This window comes from Trematomus bernacchii, unplaced genomic scaffold (assembly GCF_902827165.1).
Source record: "Trematomus bernacchii unplaced genomic scaffold, fTreBer1.1, whole genome shotgun sequence".
NCBI classification, from domain to species: domain Eukaryota; kingdom Metazoa; phylum Chordata; class Actinopteri; order Perciformes; family Nototheniidae; genus Trematomus; species Trematomus bernacchii.
Window position 1 is genome coordinate 771,172 of NW_022987597.1, and position 20,000 is coordinate 791,171.

General features: G+C 43.7%; 1 protein-coding gene across 2 annotated transcripts in view; it reads left to right on the top strand.

Moving 5' to 3' along the window:
* Window positions 1-20,000, top strand: part of LOC117482498 (metabotropic glutamate receptor 7-like) — a 232,136-nt gene that overhangs the window by 154,989 nt on the left and 57,147 nt on the right. For both annotated transcript variants that reach the window (XM_034130586.1, XM_034130585.1), the window contains exons 5-6: window positions 1,341-1,478; window positions 19,497-19,697. In XM_034130586.1, coding sequence (XP_033986477.1) covers window positions 1,341-1,478; window positions 19,497-19,697 — 339 coding nt within the window. The remainder of the gene's footprint in view (window positions 1-1,340; window positions 1,479-19,496; window positions 19,698-20,000) is intronic.

The following is a 20,000-nucleotide window of genomic DNA, read 5'->3' on the forward strand; positions in this document are numbered from 1 at the left end:
ATACAATACGTATCACAACGGAAACCAGGGGACACTAAAAAGTGACGCACACAGCTTGGACGGAGCGCTTGGTGACGTTCAGGATTAGCTAACCTAGTAACATCAGAAGGAGTCATGTGACCACATTGTTAAAATAAGCCCATAAAACATTTTAGGTAAGTTTCCAACAACGTCACTCTTTAGTGTCCCCTGGTCTCCCAGCTGTGTGCGTCACTCTTTAGTGTCCCCTGGTCTCCCAGCTGTGTGCGTCACTCTTTAGTGTCCCCTGGTCCCTCAGCTGTGTGCGTCACTCTTTAGTGTCCCCTGGTCTCCCCAGCTGTGTGCGTCACTCTTTAGTGTCCCCTGGTCTCCCAGCTGTGTGCGTCACTCTTTAGTGTCCCCTGGTCTCCCGGCTGTGTGCGTCACTCTTTAGTGTCCCCTGGTCTCCCAGCTGTGTGCGTCACTCTTTAGTGTCCCCTGGTCTCTCAGCTGTGTGCGTCACTCTTTAGTGTCCCCTGGTCTCCCAGCTGTGTGCGTCACTCCTTAGTGTCCCCTGGTCTCCCAGCTGTGTGCGTCACTCTTTAGTGTCCCCTGGTCTCCCAGCTGTGTGCGTCACTCTTTAGTGTCCCCTGGTCTCCCGGCTGTGTGCGTCACTCTTTAGTGTCCCCTGGTCTCCCAGCTGTGTGCGTCACTCTTTAGTGTCCCCTGGTCTCTCAGCTGTGTGCGTCACTCTTTAGTGTCCCCTGGTCTCCCAGCTGTGTGCGTCACTCCTTAGTGTCCCCTGGTCTCCCAGCTGTGTGCGTCACTCTTTAGTGTCCCCTGGTCTCCCAGCTGTGTGCGTCACTCTTTAGTGTCCCCTGGTCCCTCAGCTGTGTGCGTCACTCTTTAGTGTCCCCTGGTCTCCCAGCTGTGTGCGTCACTCTTTAGTGTCCCCTGGTCTCCCAGCTGTGTGCGTCACTCTTTAGTGTCCCCTGGTCTCCCAGCTGTGTGCGTCACTCTTCAGTGTCCCCTGGTCTCCCAGCTGTGTGCGTCACTCTTCAGTGTCCCCTGGTCTCCCAGCTGTGTGCGTCACTCTTTAGTGTCCCCTGGTCCCTCAGCTGTGTGCGTCACTCTTTTGTGTCCCCTGGTCTCCCAGCTGTGTGCGTCACTCTTTTGTGTCCCCTGGTCTCCCAGCTGTGTGCGTCACTCTTTTGTGTCCCCTGGTCTCCCAGCTGTGTGCGTCACTCTTTTGTGTCCCCTGGTCTCCCAGCTGTGTGCGTCACTCTTCAGTTATTCTCTTCTCTCTGCGCTGCCTCTCACATGTAACATGACATCCTAAAAGGTGCGTTTGTTTTATTCACCTGGTCTTTGCTGTGTTTCAGGCTTCGATGCGTACTTCACCTCTCGGACTCTGGAGAACAACCGCAGGAACGTCTGGTTCGCTGAGTACTGGGAGGAGAACTTCAACTGCAAACTGATGAGTTCCTCCAAGAAGGACGACAGCAGCAGGAAGTGCACCGGTCAGTAAATACTCGTTAGTGACTCGTTAAGTGATGATTAGCTGAGAGTTATTGATTGACTGATTTAGAACTGTAGAGGAGATTAACAGACATGAGCAGCAGAGGATAGGAAAGTGAAGAGTCTGAGCTGGTGGTGATCAGGATGATGAAGAGCAGGAGAGTTCTTCTGACCTGGGAACTGGATGTGATTTAAAAAAAAATCGATTATTTTTTAAGATGAATTTACCTTTGTCAATTGATGTGATTTATTTTTTCAACCAAAAAATACTGTATCTCTTGGTTAAATGGTTGATGGATGATTGATGGACGATTGATGGATGATTGATGGACGGTTGATGGTTGATCGATGTATGGTTGATGGATGGTTGATGGACGGTTGATGGACGATTGATGGTTGATCGATGTATGGTTGATGGATGGTTGATGGACGGTTGATGGTTGATCGATGTATGGTTGATGGATGGTTGATGGACGATTGATGGATGATTGATGGTTGATCGATGGATGGTTGATGGACGATTGATGGATGATTGATGGACGATTGATGGTTGATCGATGTATGGTTGATGGATGGTTGATGGACGATTGATGGATGATTGATGGACGATTGATGGTTGATCGATGTATGGTTGATGGATGGTTGATGGACGATTGATGGATGATTGATGGACGATTGATGGACGGTTGATGGACGGTTGATGGTTGATCGATGTATGATTGATGGACGCTTGATGGATGCTTGATGGACGATTGATGGATGATTGATGGACGATTGATGGACGATTGATGGACGGTTGATGGACGGTTGATGGTTGATCGATGTATGATTGATGGACGCTTGATGGATGCTTGATGGACGATTGATGGACGATTGATGGACGATTGATGGATGATTGATGGTTGATCGATGGATGGTTGATGGATGATTGATGGACGATTGATGGACGGTTGATGGACGGTTGATGGTTGATCGATGTATGATTGATGGACGCTTGATGGATGCTTGATGGACGATTGATGGATGATTGATGGACGATTGATGGACGATTGATGGACGATTGATGGACGATTGATGGATGATTGATGGTTGATCGATGGATGGTTGATGGATGATTGATGGACGATTGATGGATGGTCAATGGACGATTGATGGACAATTGATGGATGGTCGATGGACGATTGATGGACGATTGATGGTTGATCTCAGAACTTATTTAAATGTGATTTGATGAAAGTAAATCTTAGGGCAAAGAGTGAAACCCTTTAGCTGTGACACATTTATAAAACACTTTACAGAATCCCCTGTTTTAACTCGCACCTATAATCATGCTGGTCCAAATGCATTTTCGTCCAAATAAAGTTCTAATTTGAAATGTTGATGCTTCAAATTCAATAACACTTTGATAAATGCTGTGACTGTTTGAAACACTTTTCCACAAACCCCTAAAAGCACTTTTATATTCATAAACACATCTGTTGTCCTTTTATCTGTTTACCACTAACTCAAAGTGTTTTATGACCCATTTATTTATTGTGTTTATAAAGCCTATGAATCTATGGTTCATGCAGGGTAACAATATGTTTAGTTTGAGGTCAGTTTATTCCACGGAACAGATGCAGGACTCAGTTCAGCTGGGACTCTGAACAGGGTTGTTTTTTGATTATATATTTCAGTATTTGAGCCGTCTGTGGATGTTTAATACCCCGGAGACGAGCCTCAGCTGCTGTCCCTCGGTTTGTTTGCTGTGCAGGATTTAGTAAATAAATATGTATATGGTTTCCATTCTGCAAACATTTTGACCTAAAAAACTTCTGAGAAGGATTCAGACGTGGTAACAACAACAACTGAGGACACAATGAGAAGAATACCTGGGATTGTTTTAATGTCCATTAAAGCCTCCTTACAATACATCTATAATAAATCCCACTCTCAGGCCTCAATGTGACAAGACAATGGGTTTTAGGGGTTTTAATAAAATACAAGTAAAACCTTTCTTTTAAATGTAGTTTTTATCTTGCATAAAAACATAAACATGAAAATATGCAATCATTACATTACATGACATGTTACTTGTTAGACGCTTTTATCCAAAGCGACTTACATACTCAATACTGAGGACAATCCCCACAGGAGCACTTTGGGGTGAAGTGTCTCAGGGACACAACGACATGCTGACTGCAGTGGGGTTTGAACCTGTGCTCCCCTGATCCCAACACCAACGCACTCTCCACTGCGCCACACGCCTCCGCAATCAAACAAACTCACGGATAATATTGTAATGACATGTATTATTATTATTATTATTATTAATACAATAAATTACATAAACGTAAGAAATTATATACATATAAAGTATATACAATTAAAGGTTGAATTAAATGAATTGTGAACAGTTGATTGTAATTATGTAGAAGAAAATGTATAGAATTAAAATGTCAAATTAAATGTAATTTCAATACAAATATTTATACTGAAAGAATAAAATGCCAGCAAGAATATTTATACAAATATTGAAAAGTTAAAGATAAAATAAACACTGAAAATTGAATGAATTGTACAAAAAAATAATTAAAGTAAAATTCGAAATACAAAGATAAAATTAAATATAGTTAAAATATCTTAATAGAAACACAAAGTTACATGTATAGGTATTGAGAGACTACATTAATAGCAGAATCAGTGCTGTACATCATGACCTGCTCTCACTGCAACACCTTGGACAATCATGTGTTAAAAACCCGTTCACTGAAACTGTTTAATGTGCATTTATAAAAAACATGCTTGGTTCAATCGAACAGGAAATGAAACCTTGGTAATTAATCTGGTGATTGTTTGAGATCCCTCTCTGTGTTTCTGCTGGTATCACCTCCTGAGTCACTTCGTCCTGTTTCTCTGTGATCTGCTCATTAGCACATATTCTCTCTCTGAGTGAAACAGCTGCTTCTATTAGGCAGCAATCAGCCGTACATCAGAGATAAGAGGTCACAAATCAGCAGACTGACGCAGATTCCAAAACACTCATTATTCTGAGTATGTTACATTGTATAAGCAATACATGCTGGTTGGTTAAATGGTTGGTTGGTTGGTTGGTTGGTTGGTTGGTTGGTTGGTTGGTTGGTTGTCTTTGTCTTTATTAGGATCACCATTAGCACTAGCATGATCATTGGCTATTCTTGTTAGCCAATGTTAGTTGGTCGGTCGGTTTGTTGGTTAAATGTTTGATTGGTTAAATATTTGTTTGGTTGGTTTAATTGTTGGTTGGTTTAATGTTTGGTAGGTCGGTTGGATGGTTAGTTGAATAAATGGTTGGTTGGTTGGTTGGTTGGTTGGTTGGTTGGATGGTTAGATGGATAGTTAAATAGTCGGTTGGTTGGTTGGTTGGTTGGTTGGTTGGTTCAGAAAAAGTGAACAATAAGTGAGCTTTATTAAATAAAAACAAACCAGGAAGACTTGTTGAGGGCAGACAGGGGGAATCCAGAATAAAGACAAACAACCAGGAGCTGTTATTAACGAAACAATCTTTGTAACAGTTTATTTAAATACTGAATTCATTCACATGTACTTGGCGATGTAGTAAAATATCTAGTTATACAAGATCTGGATTCAAAGCTAAACTGAACGTAAACGGGAGGCGTGAAGAAGTGGGTTTTGCAAACTATGTGATCTTTAAGGGGTTCATTTTGTTTGCTGGAGCCACATCAAGAGAGTGTGCAGATCATGTTGTGGTGCAAATAAAAGTCAAAATAAACTGTGGGTAAAATACATCTCGTCCTACATTTGAATAGAGATGTGCCTCAACTCAGATTTAAAAAACACTTTTTGAGGAGCAGCGATTAGCTTCGTCTCCCTTTAGTTTCCGTCTGTTTCCTGAAGGCTGGAGAGGGAATGAGGTCTGAAGAGTCTGAGAGGCTGGAGAGGGAATGAGGTCTGAAGAGTCCTGAGAGGCTGGAGAGGGAATGAGGTCTGAAGAGTCTGAGAAGACTGAGAGAGGGAATGAGGTCTGAAGAGTCTGAGAGACTGGAGAGGGAATGAGGTCTGAAGAGTCCTGAGAGGGCTGGAGCTAGGGGAAGGGAATGAGGTCTGAAGAGTCTGAGAGGCTGGAGAGGGAATGAGGTCTGAAGAGTCTGAGAGGCTGGAGAGGGAATGAGGTCTGAAGAGTCTGAGAGGCTGGAGAGGGAATGAGGTCTGAAGAGTCTGAGAGGCTGGAGAGTGGAATGAAGGTCTGGAAGAGTCATGAGACTGGAGAGGGAATGAGGTCTGAAGAGTCTGAGAGGACTGGAGAGGGAATGAGGTCTGAAGAGTCTGAAGAGGCTGGAGAGGGAATGAGGTCTAAAGAGTCTGAGAGGCTGAGAGGGAATGAAGGTCTGAAAGAGTCTGAAGAGGCTGTGAGAGGGAATGAGGTCTGAAGAGTCTGAGGGGCTTGAGAGGGAATGAGGTCTGTGAAGAGTCTAGCGAGACTGGAGAGGGAATGAGGTCTAAAGAGTCTGAGAGGCTGGAGAGGGAATGAGGTCTGAAGAGTCTGAGAGGCTTGAGGGAGGAATGAGGTCTGAAGAGTCTGAGAGGCTTGAGAGGGAATGAGGTCTGAAGAGTCTGAGAGACTGGAGAGGGAATGAGGTCTGAAGAGTCTGAGAGGCTTGAGAGGGAATGAGGTCTGAAGAGTCTGAGAGGCTGAGAGGGAATGAGGTCTGAAGAGTCTGAGAGGACTGGAGAGGATGAGGTCTGAAGAGTCTGAGAGACTGGAGAGGGAATGAGGTCCTGAAGAGTCTGAGAGGCTTGAGAGGGAATGAGGTCTGAAGAGTCTGAGAGGCTTGAGAGGGAATGAGGTCTGAAGAGTCTGAGAGACTGGAGAGGGAATGAGGTCTAAAGAGTCTGAGAGGCTGGAGAGGGAATGAGGTCTGAAGAGTCTGAGAGACTGGAGAGGGAAGGAATGAGGTCTGAAGAGTCTGAGAGGCTGGAGAGGGAATGAGGTCCTGAAGAGTCTGAGAGGCTTGAGAGGGAATGAGGTCTGAAGAGTCTGAGAGGCTTGAGAGGGAATGAGGTCTGAAGAGTCTGAGAGGCTTGAGAGGGAATGAGGTCTGAGAGTCTGTAGAGACTGGAGAGGGAATGAGGTCTGAAGAGTCTGAGAGGCTTGAGAGGGAATGAGGTCTGAGAGTCTGAGAGGCTGGAGAGGGAATGAGGTTCTGAAGAGTCTGAGAGACTGGAGAGGGAATGAGGTCTGAAGAGTCTGAGAGGCTGGAGAGGGAATGAGGTCTGAAGAGTCTGAGAGACTGGAGAGGGAATGAGGTCTGAAGAGTCTGAGAGGCTGGAGAGGGAATGAGGTCTGAAGAGTCTGAGAGACTGGAGAGGGAATGAGGTCTGAAGAGTCTGAGAGGCTGGAGAGGGAATGAGGTCTGAAGAGTCTGAGAGACTGGAGAGGGAATGAGGTCTGAAGAGTCTGAGAGGCTGGAGAGGGAATGAGGTCTGAAGAGTCTGAGAGGCTGGAGAGGGAATGAGGTCTGAAGAGTCTGAGAGGCTTGAGAGGGAATGAGGTCTGAAGAGTCTGAGAGACTGGAGAGGGAATGAGGTCTGAAGAGTCTGAGAGGCTTGAGAGGGAATGAGGTCTGAAGAGTCTGAGAGACTGGAGAGGGAATGAGGTCTGAAGAGTCTGAGAGGCTGGAGAGGGAATGAGGTCTGAAGAGTCTGAGAGACTGGAGAGGGAATGAGGTCTGAAGAGTCTGAGAGGCTGGAGAGGGAATGAGGTCTGAAGAGTCTGAGAGGCTTGAGAGGGAATGAGGTCTGAAGAGTCTGAGAGACTGGAGAGGGAATGAGGTCTGAAGAGTCTGAGAGGCTGGAGAGGGAATGAGGTCTGAAGAGTCCTGAGAGGCTTGAGAGGGAATGAGGTCTGAAGAGTCTGAGAGACTGGAGAGGGAATGAGGTCTGAAGAGTCTGAGAGACTGGAGAGGGAATGAGGTCTGAAGAGTCTGAGAGGCTGGAGAGGGAATGAGGTCTGAAGAGTCTGAGAGACTGGAGAGGGAATGAGGTCTGAAGAGTCTGAGAGGCTGGAGAGGGAATGAGGTCTGAAGAGTCTGAGAGGCTTGAGAGGGAATGAGGTCTGAAGAGTCTGAGAGACTGGAGAGGGAATGAGGTCTGAAGAGTCTGAGAGACTGGAGAGGGAATGAGGTCTGAAGAGTCTGAGAGGCTGGAGAGGGAATGAGGTCTGAAGAGTCTGAGAGACTGGAGAGGGAATGAGGTCTGAAGAGTCTGAGAGGCTGGAGAGGGAATGAGGTCTGAATAGTCTGAGAGGCTGGAGAGGGAATGAGGTCTGAAGAGTCTGAGAGGCTTGAGAGGGAATGAGGTCTGAAGAGTCTGAGAGACTGGAGAGGGAATGAGGTCTGAGAGTCGGAGAGGCTGGGAGGGAGGGGAATGAGGTCTGAAGAGTCTGAGAGGCTGGAGAGGGAATGAGGTCTGAAGAGTCTGAGAGGCTGGAGAGGGAATGAGGTCTGAAGAGTCTGAGAGGCCTGGAGAGGGAATGAGGTCTGAAGAGTCTGAGAGACTGGAGAGGGAATGAGGTCTGAAGAGTCTGAGAGACTGGAGAGGGAATGAGGGTCTGAAGAGTCTGAGAGACTGGAGAGGGAATGAGGTCTGAAGAGTCTGAGAGGCTGGAGAGGGAATGAGGTCTGAAGAGTCTGAGAGGCTGGAGAGGGATGAGGTCTGAAGAGTCTGAGAGACTGGAGAGGGAATGAGGTCTGAAGAGTCTGAGAGACTGGAGAGGAATGAGGTCTGAAGAGTCTGAGAGACTGGAGAGGGAATGAGGTCTGAAGAGTCTGAGAGGCTGGAGAGGGAATGAGGTCTGAAGAGTCTGAGAGGCTTGAGAGGGAATGAGGTCTGAAGAGTCTGAGAGGACTGGAGAGGAATGAGGTCTGAAGAGTCTGAGAGACTGGAGAGGGAATGAGGTCTGAATAGTCCTGAGAGGCTGGAGAGGGAATGAGGTCTGAAGAGTCTGAGAGGCTGGAGAGGGAATGAGGTCTGAATAGTCTGAGAGGCTGGAGAGGGAATGAGGTCTGAAGAGTCTGAGAGGCTTGAGAGGGAATGAGGTCTGAAGAGTCTGAGAGACTGGAGAGGGAATGAGGTCTGAAGAGTCTGAGAGGCTTGAGAGGGAATGAGGTCTGAAGAGTCTGAGAGACTGGAGAGGGAATGAGGTCTGAAGAGTCTGAGAGGCTGGAGAGGGAATGAGGTCTGAAGAGTCTGAGAGGCTTGAGAGGGAATGAGGTCTGAGAGTCTGAGAGACTGGAGAGGGAATGAGGTCTGAAGAGTCTGAGAGACTGGAGAGGGAATTGAGGTCTGAAGAGTCTGAGAGGCTGGAGAGGGAATGAGGTCTGAAGAGTCTGAGAGACTGGAGAGGGAATGAGGTCTGAAGAGTCTGAGAGACTGGAGAGGGAATGAGGTCTGAAGAGTCTGAGAGGCTGGAGAGGGAATGAGGTCTGAAGAGTCTGAGAGACTGGAGAGGGAATGAGGTCTGAAGAGTCTGAGAGACTGGAGAGGGAATGAGGTCTGAAGAGTCTGAGAGACTGGAGAGGGAATGAGGTCTGAAGAGTCTGAGAGGCTGGAGAGGGAATGAGGTCTGAAGAGTCTGAGAGGCTGGAGAGGGAATGAGGTCTGAAGAGTCTGAGAGGCTGGAGAGGGAATGAGGTCTGAAGAGTCTGAGAGACTGGAGAGGGAATGAGGTCTGAAGAGTCTGAGAGGCTGGAGAGGGAATGAGGTCTGAAGAGTCTGAGAGGCTGGAGAGGGAATGAGGTCTGAAGAGTCTGAGAGGCTGGAGAGGGAATGAGGTCTGAAGAGTCTGAGAGGCTTGAGAGGGAATGAGGTCTGAAGAGTCTGAGAGGCTGGAGAGGGAATGAGGTCTGAAGAGTCTGAGAGGCTGGAGAGGGAATGAGGTCTGAAGAGTCTGAGAGACTTGAGAGGGAATGAGGTCTGAAGAGTCTGAAGAGGCTTGAGAGGGAATGAGGTCTGAAGAGTCTGAGAGGCTGGAGAGGGAATGAGGTCTGAAGAGTCTGAGAGGCTGGAGAGGGAATGAGGTCTGAAGAGTCTGAGAGACTGGAGAGGGAATGAGGTCTGAAGAGTCTGAGAGCTTGAGAGGGAATGAGGTCTGAAGAGTCTGAGAGGCTGGAAGCGAATGAGGTCTGAAGAGTCTGAGAGGCTTGAGAGGGAAGGAGGTCTGAAGAGTCTGAGAGGCTGGAGAGGGAATGAGGTCTGAAGAGTCTGAGAGGCTGGAGAGGGAATGAGGTCTGAAGAGTCTGAGAGACTGGAGAGGGAATGAGGTCTGAAGAGTCTGAGAGACTGGAGAGGGAATGAGGTCTGAAGAGTCTGAGAGACTGGAGAGGGAATGAGGTCTGAAGAGTCTGAGAGGCTGGAGAGGGAATGAGGTCTGAAGAGTCCTGAGAGGACTGGAGAGGGAATGAGTCTGAAGAGTCTGAGAGACTGGAGAGGGAATGAGGTCTGAAGAGTCTGAGAGACTGGAGAGGGAATGAGGTCTGAAGAGTCTGAGAGACTGGAGAGGGAATGAGGTCTGAAGAGTCTGAGAGACTGGAGAGGGAATGAGGTCTGAAGAGTCTGATAGACTGGAGAGGGAATGAGGTCTGAAGAGTCTGAGAGACTGGAGAGGGAATGAGGTCTGAAGAGTCTGAGAGACTGGAGAGGGAATGAGGTCTGAAGAGTCTGAGAGGCTGGAGAGGGAATGAGGTCTGAAGAGTCTGAGAGGCTTGAGAGGGAAACAGAAAGATCTGAAAAGTAATTTTGAAGTGAAATAGGGACCAAAGTAGAGAAGCTAGTCTTGATGTGATCGGCACACTTTTTAAAGTGCCAGTCAACATCCATGCAGCTACACTCTGATACACCTGAACATCAGCAGGAGAGGACTCTTTAAAGTGGAGACACTATATACTGATATACACCTGAACATCAGCAGGAGAGGACTCTTTAAAGTGGAGACACTATATACTGATATACACCTGAACATCAGCAGGAGAGGACTCTTTAAAGTAGAGACACTACATACTGATATACACCTGAACATCAGCAGGAGAGGACTCTTTAAAGTAGAGACACTACATACTGATATACACCTGAACATCAGCAGGAGAGGACTATTTAAAGTAGAGACACTACATACTGATATATACCTGAACATCAGCAGGAGAGGACTCTTTAAAGTAGAGACACTACATACTGATATACACCTGAACATCAGCAGGAGAGGACTCTTTAAAGTAGAGACACTACATACTGATATACACCTGAACATCAGCAGGAGAGGACTCTTTAAAGTAGAGACGCTACATACTGATATACACTACCTGAACAATCAGCAGGAGAGGACTTCTTTAAAGTAGAGACGCTACATACTGATATACACCTGAACATCAGCAGGAGAGGACTCTTAAAGTAGAGACACTACATACTGATATACACCTGAACATCAGCAGGAGAGGACTCTTTAAAGTAGAGACACTACATACTGATATACACCTGAACATCAGCAGGAGAGAGGACTCTTTAAAGTAGAGGACATTACATACCGATATACACCCAGGGGCGGACTGGCATCGGGACGTTCGGGACGAATCCCGATGGGCCGGTACTGAAGTGGGCCGGTCGGATAAGTCACTAGCACCCCACCCCCTCCCCCCGTCGACAATTACTAGCGGTATTTACTTGCAGTACCGAGGTGGGCCGGTGGTACTGAAGTGGGAGAGTCCCGGGTTTGATGATTACACAACTCTTAAAAGTCGTGACAGAACTGTTGGAAAAAGAGAAAACGTGCATCTTTTTACCAAATCTTATCTTTGAGGAGTCAGGATGTGCTAATAAATCAAATCAAATCAAATCAAGGTTTATTTATAAAGCACATTTAAAAGCGATTTTTGGTCGGGCCAAAGTGCTGTACATGTAATAACTACAATCACATAAAAACACATTTCTATAATCACAATAAAAGACAATAAATAAAACACAGGGAAAAGTCAGGAGTCGTGCTCCGCTCTGACTAGAAGGCCAGAGAGAAGAAGTGTGTTTTTAGTGTAGATTTAAAACCCCCTAGGGTCTGGGCCGACCTCACATGGAGGGGCAGAGTGTTCCAGAGCCTAGGGCCAGCTGCTGAGAAGGCTCGGTGCCCTCGGGTTTTGAGCCTGGTCTTGTGCACTACCAGCAGCAGCTGGTCAGCAGACCTTAAAGCTCTGGCTGGGGTGTAGCGCTGGAGGAGTTCAGCTATATAGGCCGGAGCCAGCCCATTTAGTGCTTTGAAAACAAATAAAAGGATTTTAAAATCAATTCTGAACCGAACTGGAAGCCAGTGCAGTGAGGCCAGAATAGGGGTGATGTGGTCACGCTTTTTGTGGCCAGTCAGCAAACGTGCAGCTGTGTTCTGAACTAGCTGCAGGCGTTTAATTGAGGCCTGGTCCATACCCACGTACAGAGCGTTGCAGTAATCCAGTCTTGAGGTAACAAAGGCGTTAATAACCCTTTCCAGGTCCTCAAACGATAAAAACGACTTAGTCTTGGCCAATAGTCGTATTTAAAAAAAGCAGGTTTTGACTACGCTGCTGACCTGCTTATCGAATTTAAAAGCGCTATTGAAGGTCACTCCAAGGTTCATGACAGAGGGGAGGATATTATTTTTGATAATGATGGAGCGAGTTATCAGTAGTTCATGAGAAAGAGCGATGATCCAGGTTGGTGCTTAACAGGTTAAAAAACAAAGACGTGCCTCTCCTCTCTGAGTTTAGAGAAGACGGATGAAGTGTCTGACAGCACATCACTCACTGTGAGCTGAAACAGTGCTGAGTGAAGCAAGAAAACAGAGAGGAGCCATTCGTTTCCCTGACTGGGGAATTAAATCTGCTTTCAACAACAGAAAAGTGGAGTCCAACAGAAAGTTTGAGGAGAGAGTGTTGCTCATGTTTCTGTGATGGTCCCTGAATGCAGCATCTCCCTGGTCCAATGGGATTTCTCCATGTGGTTTTGTAATGATACTTATAATCTCCATATACGCATTAACACCACTTTATGATTTATGAAGTAAAAAGCTAACGTTGGTCTATAGAGGAACTACAGCACGGTCACATGACTTCACGTCACCACCGCTAAGCTAAAGGTGGCTAATGTTGGGCTATAAAGGAACTCCAGCACGGTCACATGACTTCAAGTCACCACCGCTAAGCTAAAGGTGGCTAATGTTGGGTTATAAAGGAACTACAGCACGGTCACATGACTTCACGTTACCACCGCTAAGCTAAAGGAGGCTAATGTTGGGTTATAAAGGAACTACAGCACGGTCACATGACTTCACGTCACCACCGCTAAGCTAAAGGTGGCTAATGTTGGGCTATAAAGGAACTACAGCACGGTCACATGACTTCACGTCACCACCGCTAAGCTAAAGGTGGCTAATGTTGGGCTATAAAGGAACTGCAGCACGGTCACATGACTTCACGTCACCACCGCTAAGCTAAAGGTGGCTAATGTTGGGTTATAAAGGAACTGCAGCACGGTCACATGACTTCACGTTACCACCACTAAGCTAAAGGTGGCTAATGTTGGGCTATAAAGGAACTGCAGCACGGTCACATGACTTCACGTCACCACCGCTAAGCTAAAGGTGGCTAATGTTTACACCAATCTCTGTAGCATTGTTGTACGAGCATAAATGTATGTATTGTTTCATAATATAATTGTACAGACACAATGGGAAGAGATTGCATGATAAACAGATAACCAGATGAAGAGATACGGGAGCATGAGAGTAAACGACATTGGGGGAAAGTGCAGCGACACTCAGGAGTTAATGGTGCGGATCAAACCGTCCCAGCTGTCCTTCTCATGCACACATGAACATAATAAACTCTATATTTGCTCCTTCCTGCCCGCCACAAAACACCATCACATGATCCCAATCACAAACATGCGAGCCTTCCCTCTCCTGTAACACCAACAATGCTCCCTGATTTACTTTGAAGGGCCTAATGGTTGGGAAGCATATTTAGTTTATTTAATTCAAAGAAATCCTTTATTCGTCCCACAGTGGGGACATTAGCATTTATACACAAAAGGGGGACAGTGATTGCAGATGAAAGCAAAACACATTCATAACGTAGAAAACTAATGAGTACACATCCAAAGAAGCGTGCATTACCAAAGAGTAACAGCATTGTTGACCTGGGAATACGAATAGATTCCTTAGAAGGTTTTTAGTAATGTAAAGAGACTGTTAGTGATGTTAGACGGCTGTTAGTTCCGTTATAAGACTGTTAAGCTTACTGTTAGCAATGTGAAATGCGATGTCAGAAGGTTTTTAGTGAAGTTAGATGACAGTTAGTGATTTAAAAAGCTGTTAGCGGTGTTATAGGGCTTTGAGCGATGTTAGAAGGTGTTTAGTAATATAAAGAAGACTGTTATGGCGCATTTCCACTACACGGCCTCGCTCGGTATGGCTAGGCCTCGTTAGGACAGGCTCACTTTATGGCGCATTTCCATTACAGTTTAGGAACTGGGGTAGTAACTATAGTAACGCAGTGTAGGCGGAGCCGTGACGTCATCTTCAATGAGAACCCCAGAAAAACAACACAGCCGTTAGCTGTTAGCACTCAGAGCTCACAGCTCCTCATATCTGTTCAGAAACTAGACAAAAGTTAAACAAGTACAAACCACAGACTGTCTGTGTCATGGTGAGTACAGTCGCTGCTTTATTTATGTCTGTAGGCCGTTGTTGTGAGTGTGGACGGTCGGAGCATATACTGCGTTAGCTTAGCCAATCTCCATTTAGAAAACACGCATTTTAAAAGGTTTTTCGCCTGCCGTCTGTCTGCAGACTTGACAAAGCATTAATTCATGGTTTTTACTAACCGGTATCAGTATGTTGTTACTTCATCATTTTGAAACGTGTATTACAATTAAATCACGGTCAAATATGTCCATCTTGTTGTAGTTGTAGCCCCCTTGCCAGCGATGCTCTCTCTAGTTTAGCATACTCAGCCTGACTCAGCCTCGTTGTCTCTGGCCCTGGACCCACGATTTTATGAGGCCAGAAAAACTGTGAATTAGGACCCGCCGGCCGGTACTAGGCCAAGTGGAAACGCAACCAAAGACGGGCCGCTGACGTCACAGCTCTCTTAAACCGTGCTCCGCGCTGTAGTGGAAACGCGCCATTAGTGATGGTAGATGACTATGGTAGCCAACTGTTAGCTATGTAAGACGTTTTTTTAGCAATGTAAGGGGGATCTTAGAAATGAAATAGGACTCTTAACGATGTTAGACGTCTGTAAGCAATCTTTGAAGACTGTTGGCTATGTAAGTTAAGACGTTAGCTTACATTAGCAATGTTAGCTCACTTTTGGCAAAATAAGAAGGCATTTAGAAATGTTAGCCGACTTTTTATGATGTTATACAATTGAGAGCGATGTCAGAAGGTCTTTAGTGAAGTTTGACGACTGTTATTGGTTTTGAAAGACTGTGAGCGATGTTATAAGATAAGATACGATAAAATAAGGTAAGAGGAACTTTATTGATCCCAATTTGGGAAATGTTTGCAGCAGCATAAAAAGACAAGGCATTGCATATGAGTAAATATTAAAGAGTACTATCTCAAAATAGAATGAAGCAGCATTAAAAAATAGAAAATATACAGTAGACCGTGGAGATAAAACTATTGAAGGGCTTTAGATGTTATAAGACTGTCAGTCCAATGTTTGTAATGTTAGAGGTCTGTTAGCTATGATAACTGAATCTTACACATGTTATTCCTCACATACACAATGATTGGCTGAATTGTAACCGGAACAGCATTAAGAAATAGAAACAGATCAATTTAATTTAAATAAAACATACTGATGGTAAACAGTGAGAGTCAGTGAGGCCTTTGAGTCATATCCACATGTCCATCCAGCAGCCAGAGATGTTAAAGTACACGCATCCTTTACTCAAGTAGCAGTACAGATACTCGTGTTTAAAAATACTCTGGTCAAAGTAGAAGTACTGACTAAACTTCATTACTCAAGTCAAAGTAAAGAAGTATGGGCTTTGAAATGTACTTAAAGGGGACCTATCATACAATATGCAGTTTTTTTTTTCTATCAGAAACAATGCCCGACTGTTTTGGACGTAATATGGTCGGTGTTTACATTAGCATCGCTAACACTCAGAGCTAACCTGTACTGGAGAGCATGTGTGTGAAGAAGCAGGAAATAAAAAGGAACTCACCTTGTGGTATAACCGGCAAGAGAGAAAGCCTTTGAGCTCCATACTGTTTCAGAGAGAATCCTTGATAATCCATGATATGGCGTTTCATCACCGCAGCATCTGCCGGTAGAATCTCCCGCATGAGCAGGCATAAGCTCCGCCCCTCTTTTTTATCACTGTTTTTTAAGCTTTATACCCAAAATCACTTTTGAAACAGGAAGTGAAATAGAGGGATATGAGGCATGGCTAGAATGGGTGATCTGTTTGGTATTTTGAGAAAACACTTCATAGACATGTTTTTTATATATTTGTATATATCTGAGACCTATGCTATTGCCTACAAATAGCATGATAGGTGACCTTTAAGTAAAAAGTACCCATAACTAGCAGCTGTTTTAAAGAGTACCTGACCTCCCTTTATATTAATAGAACAATAATGTCATTGTTAGCTAATGAATGTTTCCATGCTGAACAACGGCAACATGACAACGTTTTCATTGGTCCCTCTTCTTTAGAGAAGACCAGGAAATGATGGATACACGGATCGTGTTCAAATCAATAGGCACGCAATGACTCTAAATAATAATGATCACGCCACCAAAACACACATTCAAACTAAAGGAACCAGCCTGTTTGGAAAATGTGAGAAGTAGAAAGTACAGGTATTTGTGTTTCAACATGTAAGAAGTAGAAAGTACAGGTATTTGTGTTCAACATGTAAGAAGTAGAAAGTACAGGTATTTGTGTTCAACATGTAAGAAGTAGAAAGTACAGGTATTTGAGTTCAACATGTAAGAAGTAGAAAGTACAGGTATTTGTGTTCAACATGTAAGAAGTAGAAAGTACAGGTATTTGTGTTCAACATGTAAGAAGTAGAAAGTACAGGTATTTGGGTTCAACATGTAAGAAGTAGAAAGTACAGGTATTTGTGTTCAACATGTAAGAAGTAGAAAGTACAGGTATTTGTGTTCAACATGTAAGAAGTAGAAAGTACAGGTATTTGTGTTCAACATGTAAGAAGTAGAAAGTACAGGTATTTGTGTTCAACATGTAAGAAGTAGAAAGTTCAGGTATTTGTGTTCAACATGTAAGAAGTAGAAAGTACAGGTATTTGAGTTCAACATGTAAGAAGTAGAAAGTACAGGTATTTGTGTTCAACATGTAAGAAGTAGAAAGTACAGGTATTTGGGTTCAACATGTGAGAAGTAGAAAGTACAGGTATTTGTGTTCACATGTAAGAAGTAGAAAGTACAGGTATTTGTGTTCAACATGTAAGAAGTAGAAAGTACAGGTATTTGTGTTCAACATGTAAGAAGTAGAAAGTACAGGTATTTGTGTTCAACATGTAAGAAGTAGAAAGTACAGGTATTTGTGTTCAACATGTAAGAAGTAGAAAAGTACAGGTATTTGGGTTCAACATGTAAGAAGTAGAAAGTACAGGTATTTGTGTTCAACATGTAAGAAGTAGAAAGTACAGGTATTTGTGTTCAACATGTAAGAAGTAGAAAGTACAGGTATTTGTGTTCAAAATGTAAGAAGTCAAAGTAAAAAGTCGTCAGAAAAATAAGTAGTGGAGTAAAGTACTGATACCAGAAAAATGTACTTGAGTACAGTAACGAAGAATTTGTACTCCACTACTCCCCAGCTCTGACAGCAGGTAATCAAAAGGCTGTGTCTTCCCTCTTCTGACACAGCAGATATCCTGTTATTGATCTCTACATGTTTGCACACATGAACATGAATGCGTGTTTCTGGCAGAGATCTGATGGTGTGTTCTCTTCTGGTTCCCCTCCCTGCAGCACCAGCGCTGACGTGTTGGAGATTTAATGAGATCGTTTTCACCCACACTCCTGCTTTTTATGAGCGTCTCACTTTTACACTTTGTGCTCACGGAAAGACAGAAAGATATCAGCGTCATTAATCTGAGCAAAGGACATTTTCATCTCCTTTTTAAATTACACTTCTGTCAGTTTTATTATATCCTAAGAAATGGGGGGAAAGTATACTGTAGTTAACTTTTTGAAGTACTTACAGATATTTCCATTATTTGTTTCTTTCTACTTTACCATATCTCTTAGGGAAACACAACATAAGTCCACGTGACATTTATTTGACAGCTTCAGTAACTAGTTTCTTTTCGAATTAAGATTATATGCACAAAATGTCCCGTCTTTTTTTTACTTTTAGTCGCTGAAAGAAAATGTGTTTTTGAGGCCTTTTGCAATATTTCACACGTCTGTGAGTTTGATAGTTTTCAGGTTGTATTTCTGTGGCAGAGAAAGAGGATGCATTAATGTCAGGAAAGAACATTTTCATCTACTTTTAAAATACAATTCTGTCATTTCTATTCCATCCTGAACACTGTTTAGCCTTATGTAGTAAACTAGCTTTTCAAAGTACTAATTTATTGTATTTCCAATTTCTGTTTCTTCCTTCTTTCTACTGTTACTCGTTTGAGGAGAATACACTAACATGAGACTGCATGAGATATGTTTGTGGGTGTTTTTTGTACTTTTTGCCTCTGACATTAAGTGTTTATTTGAGTCTCTTTTTACCATCTTTTACACCACATTTGAAACAGATGGTTGAGTGAACAGAAACACCTTTTTTTCATTTTGTGTGACAAACAGGAAATGAGTTTTGTTTGAGATAAAGTGGAGTCTGCATGAAGAGGTGCAGCAGTCTTCTGGCTTTTAGCTGACGGATGCTATCAGCTGCAGCTAATTAACATTTATGCTTCGAGTCCGACAAACTACAAACTGAAACGCTCGACTGTCGTCTCTGGAATCAGCTCTGTGAGCCGCTGTGTGTAACATCAACATTCAAGTAAAGCACACAGAAAGAAACAGACTCATTTCTGTTGTTGATCGACACTTTATTTTGTTTCATGATTATTATACAGCGTTATACTTATACTCCATCACATGTTGCCTCGTTAAGGTTAAGGTTTACAAAACAAGAATCGTTTGAAATATGGGGTGAAAAAAGTCACAATTCCGAGACAATAGTCTTAATCTTCAGAATAATTTCAAAAGTCTCAGAAAAATGTAAAATGTGATCGAAATGTGATAAAAACTTTCAACCTGAAAAATTCAAAATCTGAGAAAATTCAAAAATCGGTCAGGAATCTGAGAAAAGTAAAAAGTCTGAGAAAAAAGTCAATCATCTGAAAATGAGTCAACAATCTGACAAATAGTCAACCATCTGAAATTCAAAATTCTGGGACAAAAGTCAAATTTCTGAAAACATTAAAAAAAATCTGAGAATAGTCCAATTCTGAAGAAATCCAGAAAAAAAAACATTCTGAAAAAGTTTCTAAAAAAATAAAAAACTACATATTGAGAAAATTGTTGAAATAAATTCTAAATTGTGAAACAAATGAATAAATAACAAATTCTGCCACAACTGTGCGCTTCAAAAGTGCAACTCAGCACAAATATCAATAATTGTTATAAAAGTCTAAAACTAGAGGCCTTGATGATGTCATTCTTTATAAAGCCTTCTTTATCAATTGTTTTCTAACCCAACAATAAACAGATACTTTTGAACCTGAATTTCCCAGTTTGTCACGTTGACTCGTACAGAAACGCTGTTAATGATGCATCACTTGTATATAGACTCTTCTGGCACTACTTCTATTCTATTTGATCTGTGTCATTGTGTTGCTCTGTTGGAGGAGCCTGGGACCTCAGATGTTCATCGACATAACTACACTGTGTACAAATGAGAATAAAAGCCTTGAATCCTTGAAGGACTTCAATCTGCATTTCCCTGTAAATACTGAGTCTGTAATATCCGTGTTTTCTCAGGTCAGGAGCGGATCAGCATCGACTCGAAGTACGAGCAGGAGGGGAAGGTGCAGTTTGTGATCGACGCCGTGTACGCCATGGCTCACGCTCTGCACAACATGCAGAGGGACTTCTGTCCGGAGAACTCTGGCATCTGCGCCGACATGGACCTGGCCGGAGGGAAGAAGCTGCTGAAGTACATCCGCAGCGTCAGCTTCAACGGTGAGTGGACGGAGTAACGTTCATCTTAGTTTAATACTCAACGAGCGAAAAGGCTTCACAACAGAACACATCTGGATCTACCGGACGCCAAGATACCACAGAGTCATGTTTGGCTGTGTGACAACACATCTGAATATACCTGACGCTGGAGATAAATCAAATCACAAGAAATGCCTCAAAATACAAACGTCATAGCTTAACAATTATAAAAACATTATACATCAAAGTAAGTATTGTGATAAAAGCATGTGACTGACGTGATGCTAATGTGGATGGAAACTAGGAGGTGGACGCTAGTTGAAG